The 27,017-nt window shown below is 45.6% G+C and overlaps 1 protein-coding gene across 1 annotated transcript in view; it reads left to right on the top strand.

Annotated features, from left to right (window-relative positions):
• The first annotated feature begins 4,094 nt into the window (after positions 1-4,094).
• fez1 (fasciculation and elongation protein zeta 1 (zygin I)) overlaps positions 4,095-27,017 on the top strand; it is a 94,479-nt gene continuing 71,556 nt past the window's right edge. Inside the window, exon 1 of the mRNA XM_060846862.1 lies at positions 4,095-4,429. Coding sequence (XP_060702845.1) covers positions 4,095-4,429 — 335 coding nt within the window. The remainder of the gene's footprint in view (positions 4,430-27,017) is intronic.

Genomic DNA, 27,017 nt, shown 5'->3' with positions numbered 1-27,017 from the left:
CATGAATAATTGCACATTAACAGTGAAGTATTAATGTGCTGCACATAGGCTATATCTGAGAAAGTATAATGCGCATGAGCACTGAATGTCATGTTTTATATGAATTTTATACCATTGCATATGTTTATGTTACATATGACTTCATCATGGAGTCTGCATATCTCACATAAATTAGCAATAACTTTTGATTTATAAAGCACCAATATTGTAATAAAATTTAGAAGGAATATTTGTGAAGCATCTCAAATGTTTGATAATCAATCTGTGAGTCTGTTCGGCATTTCCCTGCTGTTCCTTAAAAGGGAAAATAGTGTATTTGAAAACATGCTAAAAATATTAATCTCCAGTTCAGTACCTTGGTATGATTATCAGACAGAATTTGATACTGAGCCACATAGGGATAATAGGACAGGTGACCTAACCCTTGCTTATTTCGTCACTCACTGTATCATTGTGTATAGTTCTGTCACTGTATTACTAAAACCTGCCCACTGTTAACACTCTGACCAGAATGTTGAATGTTTCTGTACTACACATTTATAACATCAAGTCAGCTTTATTTCAGAGACAGCAGTCTTACCTCTAACCCTGGAAGATTGTAAGTTTAAATCCCACTCTAGGACTTCAGCTTACATTGAAGATTGCCACTTCATCACAGTTCTGAGGGAGAATTGTAAGGTCAAAGGTGGGAATTTGATTGACGATTACAAAATGTTCTGCACCATTCACAACTCCTTAAATGCCAAGGTAGTCTGTGTCCATACCCAGAAGGACCTGGATAATGTCTGAGTTTGAGTTAAGGCAACATGAGTACTAAGAAATGACCATTTTCAATAACTGAAAATCTGACCATTTTCCTTTGACATTCACTCGCATTACAATCACTGAATCCCCCATGATCAACATCCTGGGGGTTGCTATTGAACTTAAAATGAACAGCGCTAGCCATACAAATAGTGTGGCTGCAAGAGGAGGTCAGAGGCTGGAAATTCCAAATCCATGACCACCAGCAGCTAGCAAAACAAATGCAGAAAATACAAGGGAATACCACCCGTACTAGTGTCCCTTCAAGCCACTTGTTGATTTGACTTGAAACTAGATTTTTTTTAAAAAAATTCAGTGACAAGCACCTCCCCTCCTGATTCCCTGTTCTGTATCTACAAAGCACAAGGCAAGAATGTGATGAAATATTCTCCACCTGCCTGAATGGGGTTTAGCTCCAACAACATCCAAGAAGCTCATTGGCAACCAGGCCAACACAGCCCTCTTGGTGGGTATCCCATCCATCATCATCAATATTCACTTCCTCCACCATAACGCACAGTGACAGCAGAACGCACCATCTACACGGTGCACTTCAGCAACTCACCCAGACTCTTTTGATAGCACCTTCCAAATTCACGACATCTACCACCAAAGAGGACAAGATGCGCAGGAAGACCACCATCTGCAGATTGCTCTCAAGGTCATCCACCACCCTGACTGGCAACTATATTGCTGTTCCTTCACTGAACTCCCTTCTTTACAGTAATGTACATCACATATATCGCTTATATCTATATTGCATGGACTGCAGAGGTTCGAGAAGGTGGCTCACCATTATTTTTCCAAGGACGATTAAGGATTGGCAATAAATACTGATCTGGTCAACAATATTCACATCCCATGAAAGAATTAAAAACAACAGATGTTTTCTCTATATCACTGAGTTCTAGACTTCTTAAGATCAATAAGTGAGAAAATTAGTTGAGACTTGAGGGGAAATCTTTGGATTGTTTACTTATACAACTTCAAATAAAACAAACCAATGAAGCAGCAAGATAAAAACTGTTTAATCAAAATAAAATGGTGTACCAAACTCAGATCTTCAAACCAGCATGGTTCCACATGTATATTTATTTTGTTTCTGTCTTTTAGATTAGATTACTTACAGTGTGGAAACAGGCCCTTCAGCCCAACAAGTCCACATCGACCCACAACCCTACATAACACTACGGGCAATTTAGCATGACCAATTCACCTGACCCGCACATCTTTGGACTGTGGGAGGAAACCGGAGCACCCAGAGGAAACCCACGCAGACACAGGAAGAATGTGCAAACTCCACACCTGAGGCAGGAACTGAACCCGGGTCTCTGGTGCTGTGAGGCAGCAGTGCTAATCACTGTGCCACCGTGCCGCCCACACTTTTCCAAGGACGATTCTTCTATCACCTGGGATGACATTTTTCAGGAATAGGAAAATGTTTGGGATTCTGGTGTGCCCAGTACATTGACCAGATGAGCATACCTCCTGAAGGAGCAATGTAATTAGAAAGTGCATTTCCTTGGGATGCTCAGAGCATTAGTAAAGTATAATTAACAGAAGAGATCCCATTAAAAATATCTAAAAGACGATGCAACAATGTCTTGGCGTGGGCTTCACATTTGCGGTTTTGGAGACAATACCTTCAAATAGAAACAGAAACCAGTGTTTTGATTTAACCAGTCTCATAGAAAAAAATCTGTCAATGAGGAACTAAATTCAATCTTGGCATTCCAGATGACTCAAGGCAAACTGCCAATCCCACATTCTTTATAATCACAAAAAACATCTACTTAAACTTTTATAACATCACCCACCTTCATCCTGGCCTAAGCTCATCTGCTACTGAAATGCTCATCCATTCCTTTGTTACCTACTCACTTGGCTATTCCAATGCTCTCTTGGTTCGCCTCTTATATCCCACACTCATAAAACTGAGCTTAACCAAAACCCTGCCCGTTTCCTAACTCTAACTATGTTCTGTTCTCCCACATTGGTTTCCTATCAACCTATTTTAAAACGCCTCACCCTCTCACTATATCTATAACCTCCTACAGACCTACAACTTTGGAGAAATAGTGGCAAAGTGGTAATGTTACTGGAATTGTAATCTGACAGTTTCATTTCCTGGGGACGTGCTTCAAGTTCCACTGAAGCAATCTGGAAATTTACAATTCAGTGAATAAATCTGGAGTTTAAAGTTAATCTCATAATGGTAACTGGGGCAACTTTCATTGTGTGTGGTACATCAAAATGTCTGGATCACTAATTTTCTTCAGGGAAGGAAATTTGCTATCTTATTTGATCTGGCCTACAAGTGACTCCAGACCCACAGACTGGGCTGGAGGAGGTTACAGAGATAGGGAAGAGGTAAAACCATTTAGAGTATTTATGAGGACTTTTAAAATTAGGGTGTAGCTGGATCTGAAACCCAATGAAGGTCAATACAGAGGTGATGACTCAACATGACTTTGGGAGTGAGTTAGCAAATACGCAAGAGAGTTTGGGATGAGCTGATTTCAACCATTATCCTTGGAATTTCTAGGGAAAAGAACATTCTTGTAGGGAGAAGGTGCTGCAATCATAATGTCTTTGGACCAATGCAAAGAGCTTTTGGGGACATGGATTCAAACCCCACCAATGGCAGCCAGTGAAATCGAATCAATGACAAAATCTTGAAATGAAAGCTGGTCTCATAACCACCACGCTATCATTGATCGATATAAAAACCTATCTGGTTCACCTGAGCGAAGAAAATACACCATCCTCAGCTGGTCTGGCCAAAATGTGACTGCAGATGCACTCAAATGTGGTTGACTCTTAACCTTTCTCTGAAATGTCAGTGTATACCATTCAAGGGCAAGCCACTCCAATTCAGGGGTAATTAAGGATGGGGAGCAAATGCTACCCTCAATGGTGACCATCCCCTCCCTGTGTCTGACATTGAGAGGGAGGATGAGGAGGGGGGAGCTGTGTTGGTGGAACTATCCTGAAGCCCTTTCTTGTTACTTAAGCTTGGTCAGGGTCACAGATGGTCATGAGGTCGATTGGCTCAGGTGGTGAAGGGCTGTACCACTCAACATAGCCCCCCTTGGGAGGAAAGGCCAGAGTCATCGCGGAGGGAGTGATTCCAGGGAGAGAGGTTGGGAGACACAGAGAGATAGACAGAACCTTTCCTCTCTCTCTCCAGTCTGAGCGGAGATGATCTCACCTTGTTGAGTGCGCAGTCTCTGGAGCTGGGAGAGCCTCTCTCTCTCTCGCAAGCTATAGATCTCTTGTTTTCAGGCGCGATGGCAGCTCCTCTCGTCACCTTGGACGAGGAATGGCAGGATTTTTATGAACTGAAGCCGGACCGAGCCGGCGAGCAGGCTCGGTCCGAGGCAGAGGACAGTCTGAATGAGCTGGGCTCCCTCAGCTCCCTGACACTGCCTCAGCCCCTGGAAGAAATGGGCGAACTGGACAATTTCAGCACCGACATCATCAGTTTCAAGTCCATGGAGGACCTGGTGAACGATTTCGACGAGAAACTCAACGTTTGCTTCCGAAATTACAACGAGAAGACGGAGAATTTGGCCCCGGTGAGAAAACAGGCGGTGGAGGAGGAAGAATTAATCCGAGACGACGAGTGAGTAGATTCAGTATAGAAATAATCTCACCGAGATTTATCATTCCAAAGACTGGGGCTTCAAAATGTCATCACAACTGCATTCATTATAATTGCTTGCTCTCTGATGAAATTAACATTGATGCCACTTCTTTGCATACACCCCCCCAAAAAATATATTTATTCCATGGAGTTAAATTAACTCAATGCTGTTTTGATGCATGTGGATGGTTGACTTGGCAACCCCCCCCCCCTCCTCACCCCCGCAACAAAAATTGTGAGATCTCCCTTGTGTTATTTGTAACCCTATACCCCCACCGCTTTCACCTGCAGAATAGTGACATTCACAGGCACGCATAAAAAAATACACTGTAATGTCCTGATTGTCCCAATCCCTTGTGCAGCACCCTCACAGATTTTGTTTTGAACAGAATGAGATTGGAGATGGTTTGTGATGAAAATGTTGAGCCATATATGCGGTGTGTAGAGAGAGAGCTGCTGTCAGTGTGTGGGAGAGAGATGTTTTACAGATAATCACTGCACCAGACTTCTAAAGGCAAACCCTAGACCCCCCAGGGTTATCCACATGTGATGGGATGCATCCCGCAATGGCCATAAGCTGATACCACTATTCGCATTTTGAGGCACTGGTTACCCTGTGGTATGTTTTTCCCCAATGTTGTCAGAAGACTTTATCATTTCTGTGTTCTTTCTGTAAAGACAGAGGATAATAATAAGCTGGGTGGATTGGCCATGGGAAATGCAGGGTTACAAGGGGAGGGAGGGTGGATGCGTCTGGGTGGGATGCCCTTCAGGGGCTTGGTGTGGACTCAATGGGCCAAATGGCCTGCTCCCACACTGTAGGGATTCTATGACAGCTGCTTTGAGGAGATATCTGGACTGGACAGTGGGCTAGCATTGCCTGCTCAAAGGTGCAATCTTGGCACACAGTGGTAGCACACTGCTCTGCCTGGCACTGCCCCACATTCACTTACACTGGGAAATCTGCTGCAACATTTTGGAAGCAGACTGCAGCCTGTCCTTTTCCAAGTCCCCAGTTAGTGAGAAAATGGGTGAGCTGTAGCAATGCCTCTGTGGGTAAGGGCTTTAATCAGTGCAGCATTGCCATTACCAGTTTGTGTCGAATTGGCGGCTTTAATGAGGGGGCCAGCAATTAACCTCAGTATCTGAGTCTCTGTTACCCATAATGTTAACATCCCTGGTTATTATCCAGCAACCTGGAACATTTGCGTACGCAGTGTCCTGGTATCCATTAAATAACGAAACAGTTATGCCCTGCTATGCCACTCACAACCAAAGTGCATGCTATTCATTGATGCCTAGGTTAACATGCTTATTATGGTCATCAACGAGGTCTGCCACTGGGCCATAGAATTGTAACAGAGTATATACCTTCAGGAGAGAAATGATGGAAGGACAAATAAATGGTTGGAGGAGCTAATTAGTTATTCATTGGTGATGAGATCAGGCTTCAAATTGTTCAGTGATGTTGAGGAACGATTGTTTTAGAATATTGTGGAGTGAGGTCTGGAACCTTCATCAGCTCCAATCAAGTTAATAATAGCAGAACAGTGAAACCCCTTTACACAGGATCAATACCATTGTTATTTAGAAATTCCTACCAGCACAATAAGTGATTTGACGCTTCCTGAACTAACTGAGTATTTATATCACCTGAAGCAAACGTTAAAGCCCCTTATTAAGCTGTGAACCGGCCGGGCAGCACTCTTACCTTTAGATCCGAAGGTAATTCATCTTGAATTCCGCATAGTTTTGAGTCTATCTGGCTTCCCCTTCTCCCTATTGAAGAAGTGCCACTGGGTCAGAGACGCTGTCCTTCAGAAGATGCTTGTAACAGGTTGCATCTTATCATAGAAACCCTGCAGCACGGAAGGAGGCCATTCATTCTGACCAAAATCACACCAACCCACTGTTGAGCATCTCAATCAGACCCATCCCTCTACTGTATCCTATAACCCCACATTTACCCTGGCCAATCCACCAAACCTGCATTTGGGCCATAGAGATGTAAAGCATGGAAACAGACCCTTCGGTCCAACCCATCCATGCTGATCAGATATCCCAACCATGGTAGGAAACCAGACCATCCATCAGAAACCCATGGGAAGAACGTGCAAACTCTGCACAGAGTGGAATTGAACTTGGGTCCCTGATGCTGTGAGGCAGCAGTGCTAACCATGCCACCCATCTGCCAGGAATTCTGTATGGATTCTGTCACTGCTGAAAGAGCCATAATTTATTCAATATCTTTGCTAATAATTCTGTCTGAATACTAAAATTCTGTTGCAGTTGACTATCTAACAACTGAAAAGGTGATGTACAAAGTGCTTTAAGCTATTTCAGTTTGACAGATAATTGTGTCAATGGGGATAAATAATATTGCCTGGGGTTTTCTTCTGCTGCTAGTCCATGTTTTTCTGTCTATTTTCTTTAAATTGTGAGCTGCTGATGGTCAACATGCAAAACCTTGACCAATATTTATTATTGTTCAGCTGTATGCTGACACATCATGCTTATTTCAGTGGGGACAATTTTGACTTGAGCCACTTGTCAAGATGCTGATGGCTTGGGTTCAATGCTGGTTTTACACCACACTCAATTCTGCTCTGTATTCGAGTCATTGTTTGATTAGTTTCAATCACAGAAGGTTTATAAAATCATGAGAGGTATAGATAAGGTGAGTGGCAGGTGTCTTTTCCCTAGGGTGAGGGATTTCAAGTGTGTATTTTTAAAGTGAGAAGAGAAAGCTTTTAAAAAAGACACGAGGGACAATTTTTTAACATAGTAACATAACAGTATTCATGTGTGGAATGAACTTCCAGAGGAATTGGTGGACATGGCCACAGTTACAACACTTAACAGACATTTAGATAAATACATGAATGAGAAATGTTTCGAGGGGTGTGGGCCAAGTGCAGGCAGCTGGGACTAGTTTAGTTTGTAATTATGGTTGGCATGGGCTGGTTGGACTGAAGGATCTGTTTCCATGTTGTGTGACTCTATGAATTTATGTGTAAAAACAATGCTGCACCCCATCCAGTGGGGTAGTATCTGACAAGGCAAGGTGATAACTCTGATGGTCACTGGAGTGAGGTGGAGTTACCCTGATTAAGAAAGACCCTAGATTTGGTCAGTAATTGGTTCTGTGAGCAGATCTTGACCAGTGAGGCTGGGATCATTTAGTGATCCCTCAGCAAGGTGGTAGAGTCAACTGAAGTGAAACAGAGGCCATATCTGCCTGCTCATTAAAGATCCCATGAAAATATGTTTTTAAAAAAAAACACATCAGATGAGGTCTCTCTAGTGTTCTGGCAAATAATTAGCCCTGATCCAACAATTTTAAAAAATCAGGAAACTAATACTTCATTCTTTCAAGGGATGTGGGTGTCACTGGTAAGTTCAGCATTTGTTCCCCGTTCCCTAATTGCCCTTAAACAGGCAGTTAAGAGTTAACTATGGATCTGGAGTCACGTGTGGGACAGACTGGGTAGGGGTGGCAACTTTTCTTCTCTCATTAAGGGCATTAATGAATTTGATGGATTTTACAACAATCAATCATAGTTTCATGGTCACCATTACTGACGGTTAGCTTACAATGCCGGATTTATCGATCAAACTTAAATTCCACCAACTACCATAATGAGGTTTGGTCTTATTTATTGAGGCATTAGGTTAGAACCTCTGATTTTCTACAGAATCAATATTACCATCATATCACACACCCACCTTTGAAAAATACTTGCAATGTGCTCCACTGATTATAAAGCATTAACCACAACCAATGTCAAGACTTTCCTCCTTATTCTTGCTCTGAGAAACAGAAGAATCTCTCCATAGACGTTGCCTCTGTCTGTTATTTGCAATAAAACAGATTGGAGTTCGTTTCAAAGTGATTTCATATCTTAGTATTTGCATGTCATTGACTAAAGAACTGAGCTTTATCCCTTAAAAACCATGATGCTATTTTAATGCTCCATGTCCATGCCTCATCTGTGCCTTACCTCCTGTGTAACATATTACTGCATGATTTTGATTGTCACTACTTGAATATCATGATTTATTTAATGACATTCAGTGGGAGTGTAGGTTGGTGTATGGCATTACCATGACAATGGCATTGCCTTCCCATCTCCCTTTGTGTTGTTGGCTCCACATTGGGTGTAGAGAATTATTCAATTTACTTATTAAACCATAGAATGATTGGGGGCAGAAATTTTGTTGGACTATGTAGCACAGTCCACACCACTTTCACCTTGAACCCAATTACAGCAAACAGCTAAAGGTTGACTCAGATTATTCTTCCTTAAGAGGAGTGTTTGCCCAGTCACCTGTGTCAGTAGTTCCAGCATATTTTACACATTCTACAGCCACATAAACAACATGTATTTATGAAGCATCTGTGACGTAGTAAAGTGTTAGCTTTATCAGAGAAAATTTCACAGCTAGTTACACAAGGGAATCTGAGAAGAGGTAACAGAAATTTGGTTAAAGAGATGGTTTTTAAAGAATCTCTTGAAAAGGAGAGAAGGGTTGAGATACTTAGTGAGGAAATTTCATCCAAGCAGCTGAAGGCACAGACGGCAGCAGTGAGTTGAAGAAAATCAGTGATGTTTTAATCTATACAATTTGCAGATAATGATTTAAATACTAAGACCATTGGTAGGAATAATGGAAGGCCCCAAATCCATTGATTATTATAATATACATTTAAAGGATGTACTCCACGTTATTATTGGGAATTATCAATTACTGGGTAAATTGGTGTATAAAAACGTGGTAAGATGTCAACAGATACACCCTTTACACTGGTACCATTGTGGGGGACAACAAACCTGGCACAGCTAACTCAGAGGTTTTACACAATTAGCAGTTTAGTCCTGGTCAATATTTATCCCTCAACCTGTATCAAAACAAAATGGCTCATTTTTTACACATTGTGGAACCTCACTGCGTGCAAATTAGTTGGATTATCACTTTGTATGTCAATGATGACTGCATTTCAGAAGCACTTTATCAGTTCTGAAGTGCATTGTGGTGTGCTGTGAGGTTCTGTTGGTGTTAACTCTTCCTTCTGCATGGACTTCAATCTTGTACCAGTGACTGCTATTCAAGACAGCTCATTTCAACCAATAATGTGACTGTGATGGGCATCAGAGTAAAGTCCAAGACCTGGGTTCAAATCCCACCTGTTCCAGAGCTATGTAATAACATCTCTGATGAGAAAATGTAGTCCTAATTCTGCTGTCAACACAATGTGAAAGGAGCTATACAAATTAAGGTTTTCTTTCTTTGAGAATTTCTGCTTCTCATCAAAGCAAAACATGAATGAATTGTGTTTTTGTGTTCGCGATTCTTTATCCCCCATCACCTAACATCAACACAGGGGAAATTGGCAAACAGCAGTTGGCATCTTAGCCATTGTTCCCTCCTCAATCCGGAGGAGACTGAAGTAGTTTGTAGCGCTGTCTCTGCCATAAGCTACCTTTGCAAATAGAAAACTAGCAAAATACTGTGGATGCTAGAACTCTGAAATAAAAACAGAAAGACAGCAGTTTTGGGGACAGAAACAGAGTTAATGTTTCTAGTCAATGATTTTTAATCTCCAACTGATAGTCTGTTTGCTTTTTACATCCGATGGATTCTGGAGGAGGGGGATTTTGACTGTCCCTCTCACTTGAAATTGGGCAAACTGGAGAGTGAAGTTGCCTCCATCTTTTCCCTGGGATCATCCCTACTCTTCATTGCCTGTGCTGTGTAAATGTGATGGGAGCCTATGGTTCTTGTCTTTTGTTCCACTTACCACAGCTTCTTTCAGCTGCCATAAACCAAGTTTATGAACAGAGGGTTCAGGCAGTGTTGGTAATTACCCTGAGATACCCCTTGAAAGTGTAGACCAAGGTGACAGTCTTGTCTTCCCTCGTATCTGCTTAATGGACCAAAACCAATGGAAGCCTTAATCAGTGCATCACGCCTGAACTGTGGGTGATTTCTGTTGCATTACATCATTTTTAAAAAGGATATCTCTCATAGAATATGGATATTATTGGCAAGGTCATGGTTTAATGATTAGATTAGATTACTTACAGTGTAGAAACAGGCCCTTCGGCCCAACAAGTCCACACCGACCCGCCGAAGCGCAACCCACCCATGCCCCTACATTTACCCCTTACCTAACACTGTGGGCAATTTAGCATGGCCAATTCACCTGAGCCGCACATCTTTGTACTGTGGGAGGAAACCGGAGCACCCGGAGGAAACCCACGCAGACACGGGGAGAACGTGCAAACTCCACACAGTCAGTCGCCTGCGTCGGGAATTGAACCCGGGTCTCAGGCGCTGTGAGGCAGCAGTGCTAACCACTGTGCCACCGTGCTGCCCACCAATGTTAGTGAACCAGATCAGTTTTTACAATTATCGATGGTAGTTTCATTGTCACCATTATTGGGACAAACTTTCAATTGCAGATTTTATTAATTGAATGTTAAACTGCATAGTTTGCTGTGCTGGGATTTAATTTCATTGATTCATAGTAATAGAGTCACAGAGATGTGCAGCACAGAAACAGACCCTGCTGTGCAACTTGTCCAGGCTGACCAGATATCCCAAATTAATCTAGTCCCATTTGCCAGCATTTGGCCCATATCCCTCTGAACTCCTCCTATTCATGTACCCATCCCAATGTCTTTTAAATATTGTAATTGTATCAGTCTCCACCACCTCCTCTGGCAGCTCATTCCATGCTCTCACAACCCTCTGTGTGAAAAGAATTCCCTCAGGCCCTTTTAAATCTTTCCCCTCTCACTTTAAACCTATGCCCTCTAGTTTTAGACTCCCCTATGGTGGGGAAAAGAGCTTGGCTATTCACCCTATCCATGCCCCTCATGATTTTATAATTCTCTATAAACCTCAGCCTCTGACACTCCAGGGAAAACAGCCCCAGCCTATTCAGCCTCCACCCCATTGCTTAAACGCTTCAACCCTGGCAACATCCTTGTAAATATTTTCTGAACTCTTTCAAGTTTCACAACACCTTTCCTATAGCTTGGAGACCAAAATATTTATCTGTGTCTCAGGATTGCTAATTAAGGGACAATACCACTACACTGCCATCTTGTTGCACCTAATGGCGTTGTGGCAGTGTCCACTCAATCACATGCTCAACATCACTCCCCACTTTCATTGAAGTTGCTGAGCCTGATATATCAGTGAACATATTTCCACTATTTTCCGTTGTTGCCCAAAGGCATAATTCTCCCATTGTCCTCCTAGGGATCACCAATCTTCCTGTAGGAGGAAGCCTGACTGGTTTGGAAAGGAGAAAGTGAGGACTGCAGATGCTGGAGATCAGAGCTGAAAATGTGTTGCTGGAAAAGCACAGCGGGTCAGGCAGCATCCAACGAACAGGAGAATCGACGTTTTGGGCATGAGCCCTTCTTCAGGGCTCATGCCCGAAACGTCGATTCTCCTGCTCCTTGAATGCTGCCTGAACTGCTGCGCTTTTCCAGCAACACATTTGCAGCTCTGATTTGGAAAGGAGCCAGGTCAAATCGACAGCATATCTCTCATCGAAAGTGAAGGTGTTCTTTGCACAGTTTCTATCCAACGTCTAAGTCCTGAGGAGTATATTAAAAACACAACTTCACTGAAGCCAATTTTTAAAAGCCAGTAATGATGTCAGGACATCCCAAAGTGAACCAGCCAATGAAGTATTTTGGAAGTGTCATCACTGGTCTACGAATACATGATTTGTGCTCAGCAAGGTCTAAAACAGGGCACAATGAGATTGATCATTACCCAGTTATTGCTTGGAATTATTTAATTTCCAATCAAACACTATAACTTTGGCAGACACTCTTGATACATTCTGGCTGTCTGTAACTAAAGTCAATTAAAACAACACATAATTTTTCTAACTGAGATGTGATAGCACTTTACTTCTGTTGGCTTGATACAGATCAGGGGTCCAATCTGGAACTTCTCCTGGTCAGTATAATTCAAGTGTGTCGGAATAAGTCAGGATAGGTCAAGCTTGCAAATGTGCTTAAACACAGGGTACTGTGGAAATAGAAACTTCCTTCACAGCCCCTTAGATGTTGTATAAAGGGTTTGATCTGACCGTACAATATGGTCAAGTGACCCAGTACGCATTATCACAGAAAGTAATGCAATGTCACATGATGTTGCTTACTCTTGCAGACTAGTGGCAAGATAAGGACATACAGCACGGAAACAGACCCTTTGGTCCCACTCGTCCATGCCGACCAGATATCCTAAACAAATCTAGTCCCACGCCAGCATTTAGCCTATATTCCACTTAACCCATCCTGTTCATGTACTCACCCAGATGCCTTTTAAATGTTGTAATTGTACCAGCCTCCACCACTTCCTCTGGCAACTCATTCCACGCACGCACACCTTCTGCGTAAAAAAAGTTGCTCCCTTAGGTCCCTTTTAAATCTTTCCCCTCTCACCTTAAACCTGTGCCTTCTAGTTTTGGATTCCTCTACAGTGGAGAAAAGACCTGGGCTATTTACCCTCTCCATGCCCCTCATAATTTTATAAACCTTTATAAGGTCAGCCCTCAACTTCTGATGCTCCAAAGAAAATAACCCCAGCCTATTCAGCATCTCCCTGTAGCTCAAGTTTTCTAAGCCTGGCAACACCTTTGTAAATCTTTTCAGAACCCTTTCAAGTTTCACAATATCTTTCCTATAGCAGGGAATTGAATGCAGTATTTCAAAAGTCGCCTAACTAATGTCCTGTATGGCTACAACATAACATTCCAAACATATACTCAATGCACTGACCAATAAAGGCAAGCATGCTAAACATTTTCTTATTACCCTGTCTACCTTTGACTCCACCTTCAAGGAACTAAGAACCAACACCCCGCGGTGTCTTTGTTCGGCAGCACTCCTCAGGGCCTCACCATTAAGTGTATATGTCCTGCCCTGGTTTGCCTTACCAAAGTGCAGCACCTCACAATTATTTAAATTAAACTCCACCTATCAGATCTTGGTCCATCAGCCCATCGTACTCTGAAATGACCTTCTTCACTGTCTACTATTTTGGTGTCATCTTCAAACTTAATAACCATTTGCCCTATACTCACATTCAAATCATTTACACAAACACTGTGGACCCAGCACTGATTGATGTAGCACTCCTCTGGTCACAGACCTCTAGTTTGTAAAACAACCCTCCACCATCACCCTCTGTCTCCTACATTCGTGCCAATTTTGTATCCAAATAGCTAGCTGTCCCTGGATATAGCATGTGAGCATGCTTTACTTTGGTAAAGAATCATATAGAGACCAATTTATACCCATTCACATGGCAGCAGCATGTTAATGCCTGACTAGAAGTATCCCGATGACATCAGGCCATGTTTCCAATGCTAGAGAACTGCCTCATACTTCACCTGCAGAGTTAGAAATCACGTCCACATCATATTCACCTGCACAGCCATATTCACAGCTTGTGTTTCCTTTCCCTTCCCTTTCACCCATCTTGTTCCAAAGCTCTGTCTCCTCCTTGCCAAGGCTTAAGGTGACCTCATGAGGCTCTCAGCACTTTTGCCATCCCACAGTGACTGTCTTCATTAATTGGCTTGATCCCTTTAACCTTCACCCTTCCACCATTGTCCACTCCTTCCACTTAGTGGTAAGTTTGAGAAGGAAGTAGGCAGTGAAAATCCATGTGATCAATGAGTAAGCAGGGAGGCTCGTCGAAAGATACTTCAGTTGGAATAAAGTATCTTCATTCTCTGCTTTCAACAATGGTCTTTGGGAAGAATGAGGTGGGACTGGCTGCTCAGGGTTCACACTGCTACCTCATAGCACCAGAGAGCCAGGTTCAATTCCAGCCTCGAACAGCTGTCTGTATGGAGTTTGCACATTCTCCCTGTGTCTGTGTGGGTTTCCTCCTGGTGCTCCGGTTTCCTCCAACAGTCCAAAGATATGCAGGTTTGGTGGATGGCCGTGCTAAATTGCCCATGGTGTCCAGGAATTTGCAGGCTAGGTGGATTAGCCATGGGAAATGCAGTGTTTCAGGGTGGTTCTGGGTGGGATGCTCTTTGGAGCGTCAAGGTGGACTCGCTGGGCTGAATGGCCTGCTTCCACACTGTAGTGATTCTATGATAACAGTGAAGGTAATAATGACTTTCTGCAATTGTATAATGTGGAACATTGGATCTGCCACCTCTCCTCTTTTCCAAAGATATGGGAGATATACAACGAGCGGCAATACTCAAAATCTAATTTACGCTCACCCCACTTTCCTACTCTGATCCGAATCTGTAACCAAGTCCAAGTGAATGACTGAAGAATTACAGTAGTCCCACTTGATTGAGAATAATGTAGCTCATCAATCACTTCCACGTTGTAAATTATAAACGGCTGGTTCAGTAAAGCCCAGTTCTAGAGCAGAGACATGTCTCATCAATTTCATTTGATAACTCAGATACCTCTGAGTGCATACTCAGTGTTTTCTCTCTTGCTTCCTTGAGCCATGGATTTTAAATGGGTTAAGATTATATTTGCAATGCCCTAGCTTACAACAGCTGCAGTTACAAGGATATTAATGAGCTTGACAAGCACACTGAAACAAGTACCCCTGCCATCTCATGAGCAGATTGAGGTAAATCTAGCTGGATAGCCACTCCTCCATCTACTGTGTTCAGTTAGAACAAAATCTCATTTTCCCTTCTCGATGTCAAATCATCATAAGTTATCCATTGATTTTATTTGTTATTGTACCTCTCCATGTTAATGTCGAAATCTCTGTTGATGGGGAAGTGCTGTGACAATTGTTTTTTAATGAATCTAATGGATGTAAGGTTTTAAAATTGCATTGTGCAAACATTAGTGACAAACACTTAATGCATGAAGTTCCTTTGTTTGTTTTAATGGACCGGTTAAATGAGTAAGCATAGCCATTAAAGTAGTAGACAGGGGAACTGCATATCAGTGCAATAATTGCTAACCTTCCTAAAACCTCATTTAAAAACTTTAAGTATCTAATGATGCGCTGTTTCCACAGTCTCCTGACAACTGTTCCAAATTGTCATTCAAGTATTCGAAACCCATTCAATGTAAATGTGCCTTGTATTCTCTACATGATCTGATCAAAGTGTTTAAAATGTTAAAAGGATTTGATTGAGTAGCTGGGTAGATAGATTTCATGAAAAGTCATCATTTATTTGAGATGATGATGCAAATAAAACAAGTAATCATAATTTATGAAATAATTTAATTAAATATAAAATCTTAAATATTAAAATTGCCCAATGGTTTACGTTTATAGACAATGACCACACATGGCAAAATATAGGTCTCTGTCTTCTTGAGCAGCTCAGTGGCTCAGTGGTTAGCACTGCTGCCTCACAGTACCTGGGACCTGGGTTTAATTCCCGCCTCGGGCACCTTCTCCCTATATCTGCGTGGGTTTCCTCCCAGTGCTCCGGTTTCCTCCGACAATCCAAGGATATGCAGGTCAGGTGAATTGGCCATGTTAAATTGCCACAGCATTAGGTGCATTAGTCAGGGGCAAATATAAGGTAGGGGAATGGGTCTGGGTGGGTTGCTCTCCAGAGGGTCGGTGAGTGCTTGTTGGGCCAAAGGGCCTGTTTCCACACTGTAGGGAATCTAATCTAATCAATTTACAGAATAAAAACAAAAGGCACTCTGCACTTAACAATAGCATCCACAGATTCCATGTTGTGAGATTGAATTATTTCAATTATTAATCTATTCTAGGCTATTTATAAACTTTGTGAAAGAAGGAGTTGGTGCTGTGGTACTTCATGGGCTGGAGACAATGCTGGCTGGACCATCATTTATTGTCCATTCCTAATTGCTCCTATATGAGTGATTAGGCCATTTAAGGGGGTGGTTAAGAGTTGACCACATTGCTGTGGGTCTAGACTCCCATGAAGGCCAGGACAGGTAAGACCAACTAATTTCTTCCCAGAAAGAACATCAGTGAACCAAATGGGCTTTTACAAATTTGGTGAGATGGTTAATTAGATTAGATTAGACTTACAGTGTGGAAACAGGCCCTTCGGCCCAACAAGTCCACACCGACCCGCCGAAGCGCAACCCACCCATACCCCTACATTTACCCCTTACCTAACACTACGGGCAATTTAGCTTGGCCAATTCACCTGACCCGCACATCTTTGGACTGTGGGAGGAAACCGGAGCACCCGGAGGAAACCCACGCAGACACGGGGAGAACGTGCAAACTCCACACAGTCAGTCGCCTGAGTCGGGAATTGAACCCGGGTCTACAGGCGCTGTGAGGCAGCAGTGCTAACCACTGTGCCACCGTGCCGCCCACATTGGACTAGCCTGACTTTACTTGAATTAAAATTTCACCATGTGATGGGATTCAAACCAATGTCCCCAGAGCATTAAGCTGTCTCTAAATTACTCATCCAGTGACATTATCACTGTGTCATTGCCTGCCCATGTAAAAACAGAGAAACTATTTCCCCGATGGACAATTCAAGGTCAGTTTTAAATTAGAGCCACAATATTTTGAAGCTACAGTATTTCACTTTTTAGTTCAAAGGATAGTGGATATTGGAAATTCTTGTCACCACAAAGGGCTGTGGATGTTGGGTTAATTGGAGTTTTAAAACAGATTTATGGGGTTGCTTTTAGGAATAGAATGAGTGATCTGGAGCGAAGATAGACAGAGTTGAAAGATTCTTCATAGTCTGATGAAATTGTGGAGGTAGGTAAAGAGGGTCTGAATGATCTACTTCTGGTCTACAGCGATTGGAACCAGACCTTGTTGGCTATGAGGTCCTTGACTGGAGTTGTTAACCTGGGCCATTCAGGAAAGCCTTGGCTGACCAATAGAATCAGGAGATTTAGAGTCTCCTCAGTTTAGAAGAAAAAAATAAATAAAAATAATCAGATGGTTGGGATTTGAGGTGTGTCCTTATTTCCCTGAAAACAGGTTGTACAGTGGGATGTAGGGTCTGGCTTTGCCACCCCTTTCCCCTGTAAATTGATGTTTCTTGTATACGGCTGTTTATGTTAACTGTTTGTTTGTAATTTGTACTGTTTAATAACATTTTAAAAAAATTTATAACCAGGCAGTTGACGTGTACAGATATCCCTGGGTCTCTCTGCTCTTGCCCATCCTTTAGAACACTACCCATTGTTTTATACAGCCTCTCAGCATTCTTGGTATCAAAGTGCACCACCTCACACTTCTCTGCATTGAACTCCATCTGTGACCTTTCTGCCCACTCCACCAATGTTTCGATGTCCCTTTGGAATTTCACATTGTCCTCTTTAAAGTTTACAATTTTTCCAAGTTTGCAGTCATCTGCCGAAACATATATATATATATATGTAAAAAGAAGGTCCCTTGCCAACAAATCATCCCTCTAGTCTTATTCAGCATGAATGCTGGTTTTTCCCTTAAACTGGTATTCACGTGAATTGTCCTGATGAGTCTAACTTGAAAAGATTTGACAAAATCTGTCTCTCTTTTCAGCAACACTCAAGTTGAGCGCTTCCAGACAGCTAATTAATGAGAATGGTAAATACATAATTTGTCAGTTGTTTAGTTGATGAACTGAACATTAACAACCGTGAAATGGAAAATATATAACCAGGAAGTCGGGCCTGGCTGTCCCTGGAACAGGAGTACGCGGTCTCCACCAATACTCTCAATGTCTTTAAGGAGAGGTAGACACCGCGGGGTGTGGAGTGCTTTATTTCTCCCTCCAATTCTGTTTTGATTTAATCCCTCCCTTTCTTCTTTCACATAGGCATTGTCCCCATGGGGCTGTGCTTAGAATATAGAATCCCCACAGTGTGGAAACAGGCCCTTCATCCCAACAAGTCCACACCAACCCTCCAAAGAGTAACCCACCCAGACCCATTCCCCTACCCTGTATTTAGCCTGGACCAGTGCACCTAACCTGCACATCTCTGAACTCTACTGGCAGTTTAGCGTGTCCAATTTACCTAACCTGAGCATCTTTGGATTGTGGGAGGAAACTGGAGCACCAGGAGGAAACCCACACAGACACGGGGAGAATGTGCAAACTCCACACAGACAGTCACCCGAGGCTGGAATCGAACCCAGGTCTCTGGTGCTGTGAGGCAGCAGTGCTAACCACTGAGCCATTGTGCCATTCCATTGATTCCTTGGCCGCTTGGCTGTTTTTCCAGGTAGTGGAATGTTAATAAAGTTATTTACACCTGGTGTTTTCACTGTGTAGAAAAAGATTTAAAAATAGACATAACCAGGAGATTAGAATCTCCTCAGTTCATGGTCCAGTCTCCCTATGCCCCAGTTTTTGTCCAACACTTGACTCTTTTACACTAAAACCTCCTTGGTGCCGTTACTAGCAAAGGCTGTCTCCGAGTAATCCTGGCTGATTTTGCCCCAACTAAGGTCGGCTAATTCCTAATACCAAAAGGTCAAAGTATCAGTTTAGCTCAGTTCCTGTTGTTTTGCCTATGCAGACAATTAAGGGAGCTAGCATGTCAGCCACATACCTTGATGCACTTCTGACTCAGATGCTTAATTCAGCTCGTAGTTGGCTCAACCTTGGCTGCAGCTTCTAGTGCAGTAGAATTAGACTGGGTCGATTCCGATAACACAGAGACCTTATTTTTGCAATGCAGAAAACCAGGAGAAAGTCTACTGCCATTGCCTGTCCTGTCCTGTCCTGTCCTACACGTACATCTCCACCCACAGCAAAGTAGTCAACTCTTAACCATCCTCTGGGCTAGCCACCCATACAGGGGCAATTAAGAATGGGCAATCCCAAACGTGTTCCCACTGTGACCCTATCTTGAGATTTAACTTGTCAGGATTCTCTAAATGAGAACTGTGGGAGTGTAGGACGAGGAGCTGTGAGAGAGGGGCCAGTCTGAGAGGGAACACAGCTGTTATAACTCTGTCAGAGCTCCATGCTGTTTCATCACTCAGGACCCCAAAGTTTCACCTTGTCAGACTGGACCCCCCACTTTGAGAGGCACGATCTGTACTGCCTTGAAGCCTGCTATATCTTTCATTCATTCATGGGATATGGCGTTGCTGGTAGGTCAGCATTTATTACCCATGCTTAATTGCCCAGGGTGCAGTTAAGTATCAGCCACATTGCTGTGAGTCTGGAATCTCATGTCAGCCAGACCAGGTATGGACAGCAGATTTGTGGGCGGCACGGTGGCACAGTGGTTAGCACTGCTGCCTCACAGCGCCTGAGACCCGGGTTCAATTCCCGATTCAGGCGACTGACTGTGTGGAGTTTGCACATTCTCCCCGTGTCTGCGTGGGTTTCCTCCGGGTGCTCCGGTTTCCTCCCACAGTCCAAAGATGTGCGGGTCAGGTGAATTGGCCATGCTAAATTTCCCATAGTGTTAGGTAAGGGGTAAATGTAGGGGTATGGGTGGGTTGCGCTTCGGCGGGTCGGTGTGGACTTGTTGGGCCGAAGGGCCTGTTTCCACACTGTAAGTAATCTAATCTAATCTAATTTCCTCTCTAAAGTGATGGGTTTTTCCAACAATCAATAAAAGATTCATTTTTACCATTAGGCCCTTAATTCCAGATTTTCACATTTTGCTGTGCCTTGGGCGGATTCAATCCCAGGTTCCCAGACATTAGCTGGGTCCCTGGATAATATCATTAGGCTGCCACCTCCCCATTTGTTAACATTTTTCCAATTCTGATGATAATTCATTTATCTGGACTGCTTGGATCATTTCAACTCCAAACAGATGGAAATCATTTGAGTGGGAGATTAAGTTATTAAAATTCAGAAACACGTGCCCACACTGCAACATGCAGTCTGTTTCTAGTGGAGGCCAGGGAACGAGAAACCAATCCACTCTGGGGAATCTCTGATTTTTTTGAAGGAATCCACATTTGATTAAGGATTTTATTTCCAACCCCAAGTGTTTTGGTTTTTTGGACATGAGGAAATATGGCAATGAGAAAGAGGAGAGAATGCTCTGCCCCAGCACGCCAATTTATTTACAACATTGCATTTGTACCAGGAGGTGCAGGAGTGTTTGCCCTCATCCAACAGGCTAACATCAATTTAGCCCCCGTCCAATAATATAATTCACTGTAGCCCGGCTCAACAGCACACTTGTAATCAGAGGCCACCCTGAAACTTGACTCAAATAATCCCCGACACGTTCCATGATCACTGATTGTCCCCACCCTGAGCTCACAGAGACTGCCCACCCCACACTATAATCACTGACACTCTCCCCACTGTAATCACTGAGAAGCCACCCACACTGTAATCACTGACACTGCCCCCCCCACTGTAATCACCGACACTGCCCCCCACTGTAATCAGTAACACTGCCACCCACACTGTAATCACTGCCTCCCCTCACTGTAATCACTGCCCCCCCACTGTAATCGCTGACACTCCCCCTCCCATTGTAATCACTGACATTCCCCCCACTGTAATCACTGACACTCCCCCCACTATAATCACAGACACCTCCCCACTGTAATCACTGACATTCCCCCCACTATAATCACTGACACTGCTCCCCAGTCCCACTGTAATCACTGACATTCCCCCCACTATAATCACAGACACCTCCCCACTGTAATCACGGACACCACGAGTGTAATCACTGACACTCCACCCCCACTGTAATCATGAACACTGCGCCCCACTGTAATCACTGACACTGCACCCGCCCCACTGTAATCACTGACACTCCCGCCCCACTGTAATCACTGACACTGCCTCCCGCCCCACTGTAATCACTGACACTGCCCCCCCGCCCCACTATAATCACTGGCACGCACCCCCACTGTAATCACTGACACTCTTTCCCCTCCCAACCACTGTATTCATGGACACTGCCCCCCCCCCCACTGTAATCACTGACATCTCCACCCACTGTAATCACTGACACCTCCCCCCACTGTAATCACTGACACACCCCCTCACTGTAATCACTGACACTGTTACCCCCCCACTGTAATCACTGACACCTCCCCACTGTAATCACTGACACTGCCCCCACTGTAATCACAGACACCTCCCCACTGTAATCACTGACACTGCCCCCACTGTAATCACAGACACCTCCCCACTGTAACACTGTCATCACAGACACTGCCCCCACAGTAATCACTGACACTACCCCCCCAACTGTAATCTTTGACACACACCCCCACTGTAATCACGGACACTGCCCTGCCCACTGTAATCACTGACACTGCCCCCTGCCCTAATGTAATCACAGTCACTGCCCCTGCCACTGTAAACACTGACACTGATACCCCCCACTGTAATCAATGACACTCCTCCCCCACTGTAATCACAGATGCTTCCCCACTGTAATCACTGCCACACCCCCCACTGTAATCACAGACACTGGCCCACCCCACTGTAATCACTCACACTGGCCCTCCCCACAGTAATCAGTGACGCTGGCCCTCCCCACAGTAATCACGGACACTGCCCCCTCCACTGTAATCACTGACACCTTCCCCCACTGTAATCACTGACACTGCCCCCTGCCCCACTATAATCACTGACACTCCCCCACTGTAATCACGGACACTCTTTCCCCTCCCACCCACTGTATTCACGGACACTGCCCCCCCCCCCACTGTAATCACTGACACCTCCACCCACTGTAATCACAGACACTGCCCCCACAATAATCACTGACACTGCTCCCCAGTCCCACTGTAATCACTGACATTCCCCCCACTATAATCACAGACACCTCCACACTGTAATCACTGACAATCCCCCCACTGTAATCACTGACATTCCCCCCACTGTAATCACTGACACTTGCTCCACTGTAATCACTGAAACTCCCCCCACTGTAATCACAGACACTGCCCCCACAGTAATCACTGACACTACCCCCTCAACTGTAATCTTTGGCACCCGCCCCCCCACTGTAATCACGGACACTGCCCTGCCCACTGTAATCACTGACACTCCTCCCCCACCCACTGTAATCACTGACACCCCCGTCCCACTGTAATCACTGACACTGCCCCCTGCCCCACTGTAATCACTGACACTGCCCCCCCACCCACTGTATTCATGGACACTGCCCTCCCACTGTAATCACTGACACTCCTCCCCCCCACTGTAATCACTGACACCCCCGCCCCCACTGTAATCACTGACACTGCCCCCTGCCCCACTGTAATCACTGACACTACCCCCACTGTAATCACTGACATTCCCCCCATTGTAATCACTGAAACTCTCCCCACTGTCATCACAGACACTGCCCCCACAGTAATCATTGACACTACCCCCAACTGTAATCTTTGACACCCCCCCCACTGTAATCACTGAAATTGCCCTGCCCACTGTAATCACTGACACTCCACCCCCCCACTGTAATCACTGACACTGCCCCCTGCCCCACTGTAATCACTGACAAAGATACCCCCCACTGTAATCAATAACACTCCTCCCCCACTGTAATCACAGACACCTCCCCACTGTAATCACTGATACTCCCCCCATTGTAATCACTGGCACTCCCCACCCCATTGTAATCACTGCCACACCCCCCACTGTAATCAGTGACACTGGCCCTCCCCACAGTAATTACTGACACTGCCCCCCGCCCACTGTAATCACTGACACTGCCCCCTCCAGTGTAATCACTGACACTGCCCCCCGCCCACTGTAATCACTGACACCTTCCCCCACTGTAATCACTGACACTGCCCCCTCCACTGTAATCACTGACACTGCCCTCTGCCCCACTGTAATCACTGACACTGCCCCCTCCACTGTAATCACTGACACTGCCCTCTGCCCCACTGTAATCACTGATACTGCCCCCGCCCCACTGTAATCACTGACACTGCCCCCTCCACTGTAATCACTGACACTGCCCTCTGCCCCACTGTAATCACTGATACTGCCCCCGCCCCACTGTAATCACTGACACTCCCCCACACTGTAATCACTGACACAGATACCCCCCACTGTAATCAATGACACCACGAGTGTAATCACTGACACTCCACCCCCACTGTAATCACGAACACTGCGCCCCACTGTAATCACTGACACTCCTCCCCCCCACTGTAATCACTGACACTCCTCCCTCCCACTGTAATCACTGACACTGCTGCCTGCCCCACTGTAAACACTGACACTGCCCCCTCACCCACTGTATTCACGGGCACTGCCCCCTCACTGTAATCACAGACACTGCCCTCACAGTAATCACTGACACTGCTCCCACCCCACTGTAATCACTGACACTGCCACCTGCCCCACTGTAATCAGTGACACTGACCCCAGCCCCACTGTAATCACTGACACTCCCTCTCACTGTAATCACTGACACTGATACCCCTCCCCACTGTAATCACTGACACCTCCCCACTGTAATCATTGACATTCCCCCCACTGTAATCACTGACATTTCCCCCACTGTAATCACTGACACTCCCCTGGCTGTAATCACTGGCACACATCCCCACTGTAATCACTGACACTCTTCCCACCCCCACTGTATTCACAGACATTGCCCCCCTGTAATCAATGACTTTCCCCCACACTGTAATCACTGACACAGATACCCCCCCACTGTAATCAATGACATACGAGTGTAATCACAGACACTCCTACCTCCCCCCACTGTAATCACTGACCCCCCCGCCCCACTGTAATCACTGACACTGCCCCCTGCCCCACTGTAATCACTGACACTGCCCCCCCCACCCACTGTATTCATGGACACTCCCCCTCACTGTAATCACTGATACTCCTCCCCCCCACTGTAATCACTGACACCCCCGCCCCACTGTAATCACTGACACTGCCCCCTACCCCACTGTAATCACTGACACTACCCCCACTGTAATCACTGACATTCTCCCCACTGTAATCACTGAAACTCTCCCCACTGTCATCACAGACATTGCCCCCACAGTAATCACTGACACTATCCCCCAACTGTAATCTTTCACACACCCCCCACTGTAATCACAGACATTGCCCTGCCCACAGTAATCAATGACACTGCCCCCTGCCCCACTGTAATCACTAACACTGCCCCCTGCCCCACTGTAATCACTGGCACACCCCCCCACTGTAATCACTGACACTCCCGCCCCACTGTAAGCACTGACACTGCCCCCGCCCCACAGTACTCACTGATACTGCCCCCCCCCACCCACTGTATTCACGGACACTGCCCCCCCCACTGTAATCACTGACACCTCCCCCCACTGTAATCACAGACACTGCCCCCACAGTAGTCACTGACACTGCCCCCCGCCCCTCTGTATTCACTGACATTGCCCCCCTGTAATCACTGACACTCCCCCACACTGTAATCACTGACACAGATACCCCCCACTGTAATCAATGACACGACGAGTGTAATCACTGACACTCCACCCCCACTGTAATCACGAACATTGCGCCCCACTGTAATCACTGACACTGCCCCCACTGTCATCGCAAACACTGCCCCCACAGTAATCACTGACACTACCCCCCAACTGTAATCTTTGACACCCCCCCACTGTAATCACTGACACTGCCCCCTGCCCCACTGTAATCACTGACACTGATACCCCCCATTGTAATCAATGACACTCCTCCCCCACTGTAATCACAGACACCTCCCCACTGTAATCACTGCCACTCCCCACCCCATTGTAATCACTGCCACACCCCCCACTGTAATCAGTGACACTGGCCCTCCCCACAGTAATTACTGACACTGCCCCCCCGCCCACTGTAATCACTGACACTGCCCCCTCCAGTGTAATCACTGACACTGCCCCCTGCCCCACTGTAATCACTGACACTGCCCCCTGCCCCACTGTATTCACTGACACTGCCCCCGCCCCACTGTATTCACTGACATTGCCCCCCTGCAATCAATGACTTTCCCCCACACTGTAATCACTGACAAAGATACCCCCCACTGTAATCAATGACATACGAGTGTAATCACTGACACTCCACCCCTACTGTAATCACGAACATTGCGCCCCACTGTAATCACTGACACTCCTGCCCCACTGTAATCACTGACACTGGCCCCTGCCCCACTGTAATCACTGACACTGCCCCCTGCCCCACTGTAATCACTGACACTGATACCCCCCACTGTAATCAATGACACTCCTCCCCCACTGTAATCACAGACACCTCCCCACTGTAATCACTGATACTCCCCCCACTGTAATCACTGACACTCCCCACCCCATTGTAATCACTGCCACACCCCCCACTGTAATCAGTGACACTGGCCCTCCCCACAGTAATTACTGACACTGCCCCCCCGCCCACTGTAATCACTGACACTGACCCCTGCCCCACTGTAATCACTGACACTACCCCCTGCCCCACTGTAATCACTGACACCTTCCCCCACTGTAATCACTGACTCTGCCCCCTCCAGTGTAATCACTGACACTGCCCCCTGCCCCACTGTAATCACTGACACTGCCCCCTGCCCCACTGTATTCACTGACACTGCCCCCCGCCCCTCTGTATTCACTGACATTGCCCCCCTGTAATCAATGACTTTCCCCCACACTGTAATCACTGACACAGATACCCCCCCACTGTAATCAATGACATACGAGTGTAATCACTGACACTCCACCCCTACTGTAATCACGAACATTGCGCCCCACTATAATCACTGACACTGCTCCCGCCCCCACTGTAATCACTGACACTCCCGCCCCACTGTAATCACTGACACTGGCCCCTGCCCCACTGTAATCACTGACACTGCCCCACTGTAATCACTGACACTCCCCCACACTGTAATCACAGACACTGCCCCCACAGTAGTCACTGACACTGCCCCCACCCCACTGTAATCACTGACACTGCCACCTGCCCCACTGTAATCAGTGACACTGACCCCAGCCCCACTGTAATCACTGACACTGCCCCCTGCCCCACTGTAATCAGTGACACTGACCCCAGCCCCACTGTAATCACTGACACTCCCTCTCACTGTAATCACATACACCTCCCCACTGTAGTCACTGACATTCCCCCCACTGTAACACTGTAATCACTGACACTCACCCCCCCACTGTAATCACTGAAACTCCTCCCACTGTAATCACAGATACTGCCCCCATAGTAATCACTGACAATACTTCCCCAAGTGTAATCTTTGACACTGCCCCACCCCCCCCACCCCCGCCACTGTAATCACGGACACTGCCCTGCCCACTGTAATCACTGACACTCCTCCCCCCCACTGTAATCACTGACACTGCCACCTGCCCCACTGTAATTACTGACACTCCCCCTCCACTGTAATCACTGACACAGATACCCCCCCACTGTCATCAATGACAGTACTTCCCACTGTAATCACTGACATTCCCCCACTGTAATCACTGACACTCCCCCACACTGTAATCAATGACACTTCCCCCACTGTAATCACTGACACTCCCGCCCCACTGTAATCACTGACACTGTCCCCTGCCCCACTCTATTCACTGACACTTCCCCCTGCACCACTATAATCACTGGCATGACCCCACACTGTAATCATTGACACTCTTTCCCTTCCCACCCACT

This window comes from Hemiscyllium ocellatum, chromosome 29 (genome assembly GCF_020745735.1).
Source record: "Hemiscyllium ocellatum isolate sHemOce1 chromosome 29, sHemOce1.pat.X.cur, whole genome shotgun sequence".
Classification (NCBI taxonomy): domain Eukaryota; kingdom Metazoa; phylum Chordata; class Chondrichthyes; order Orectolobiformes; family Hemiscylliidae; genus Hemiscyllium; species Hemiscyllium ocellatum.
Note: the sequence above shows the minus strand (reverse complement) of the source record. Positions and strands in the feature narration are given on the sequence as shown.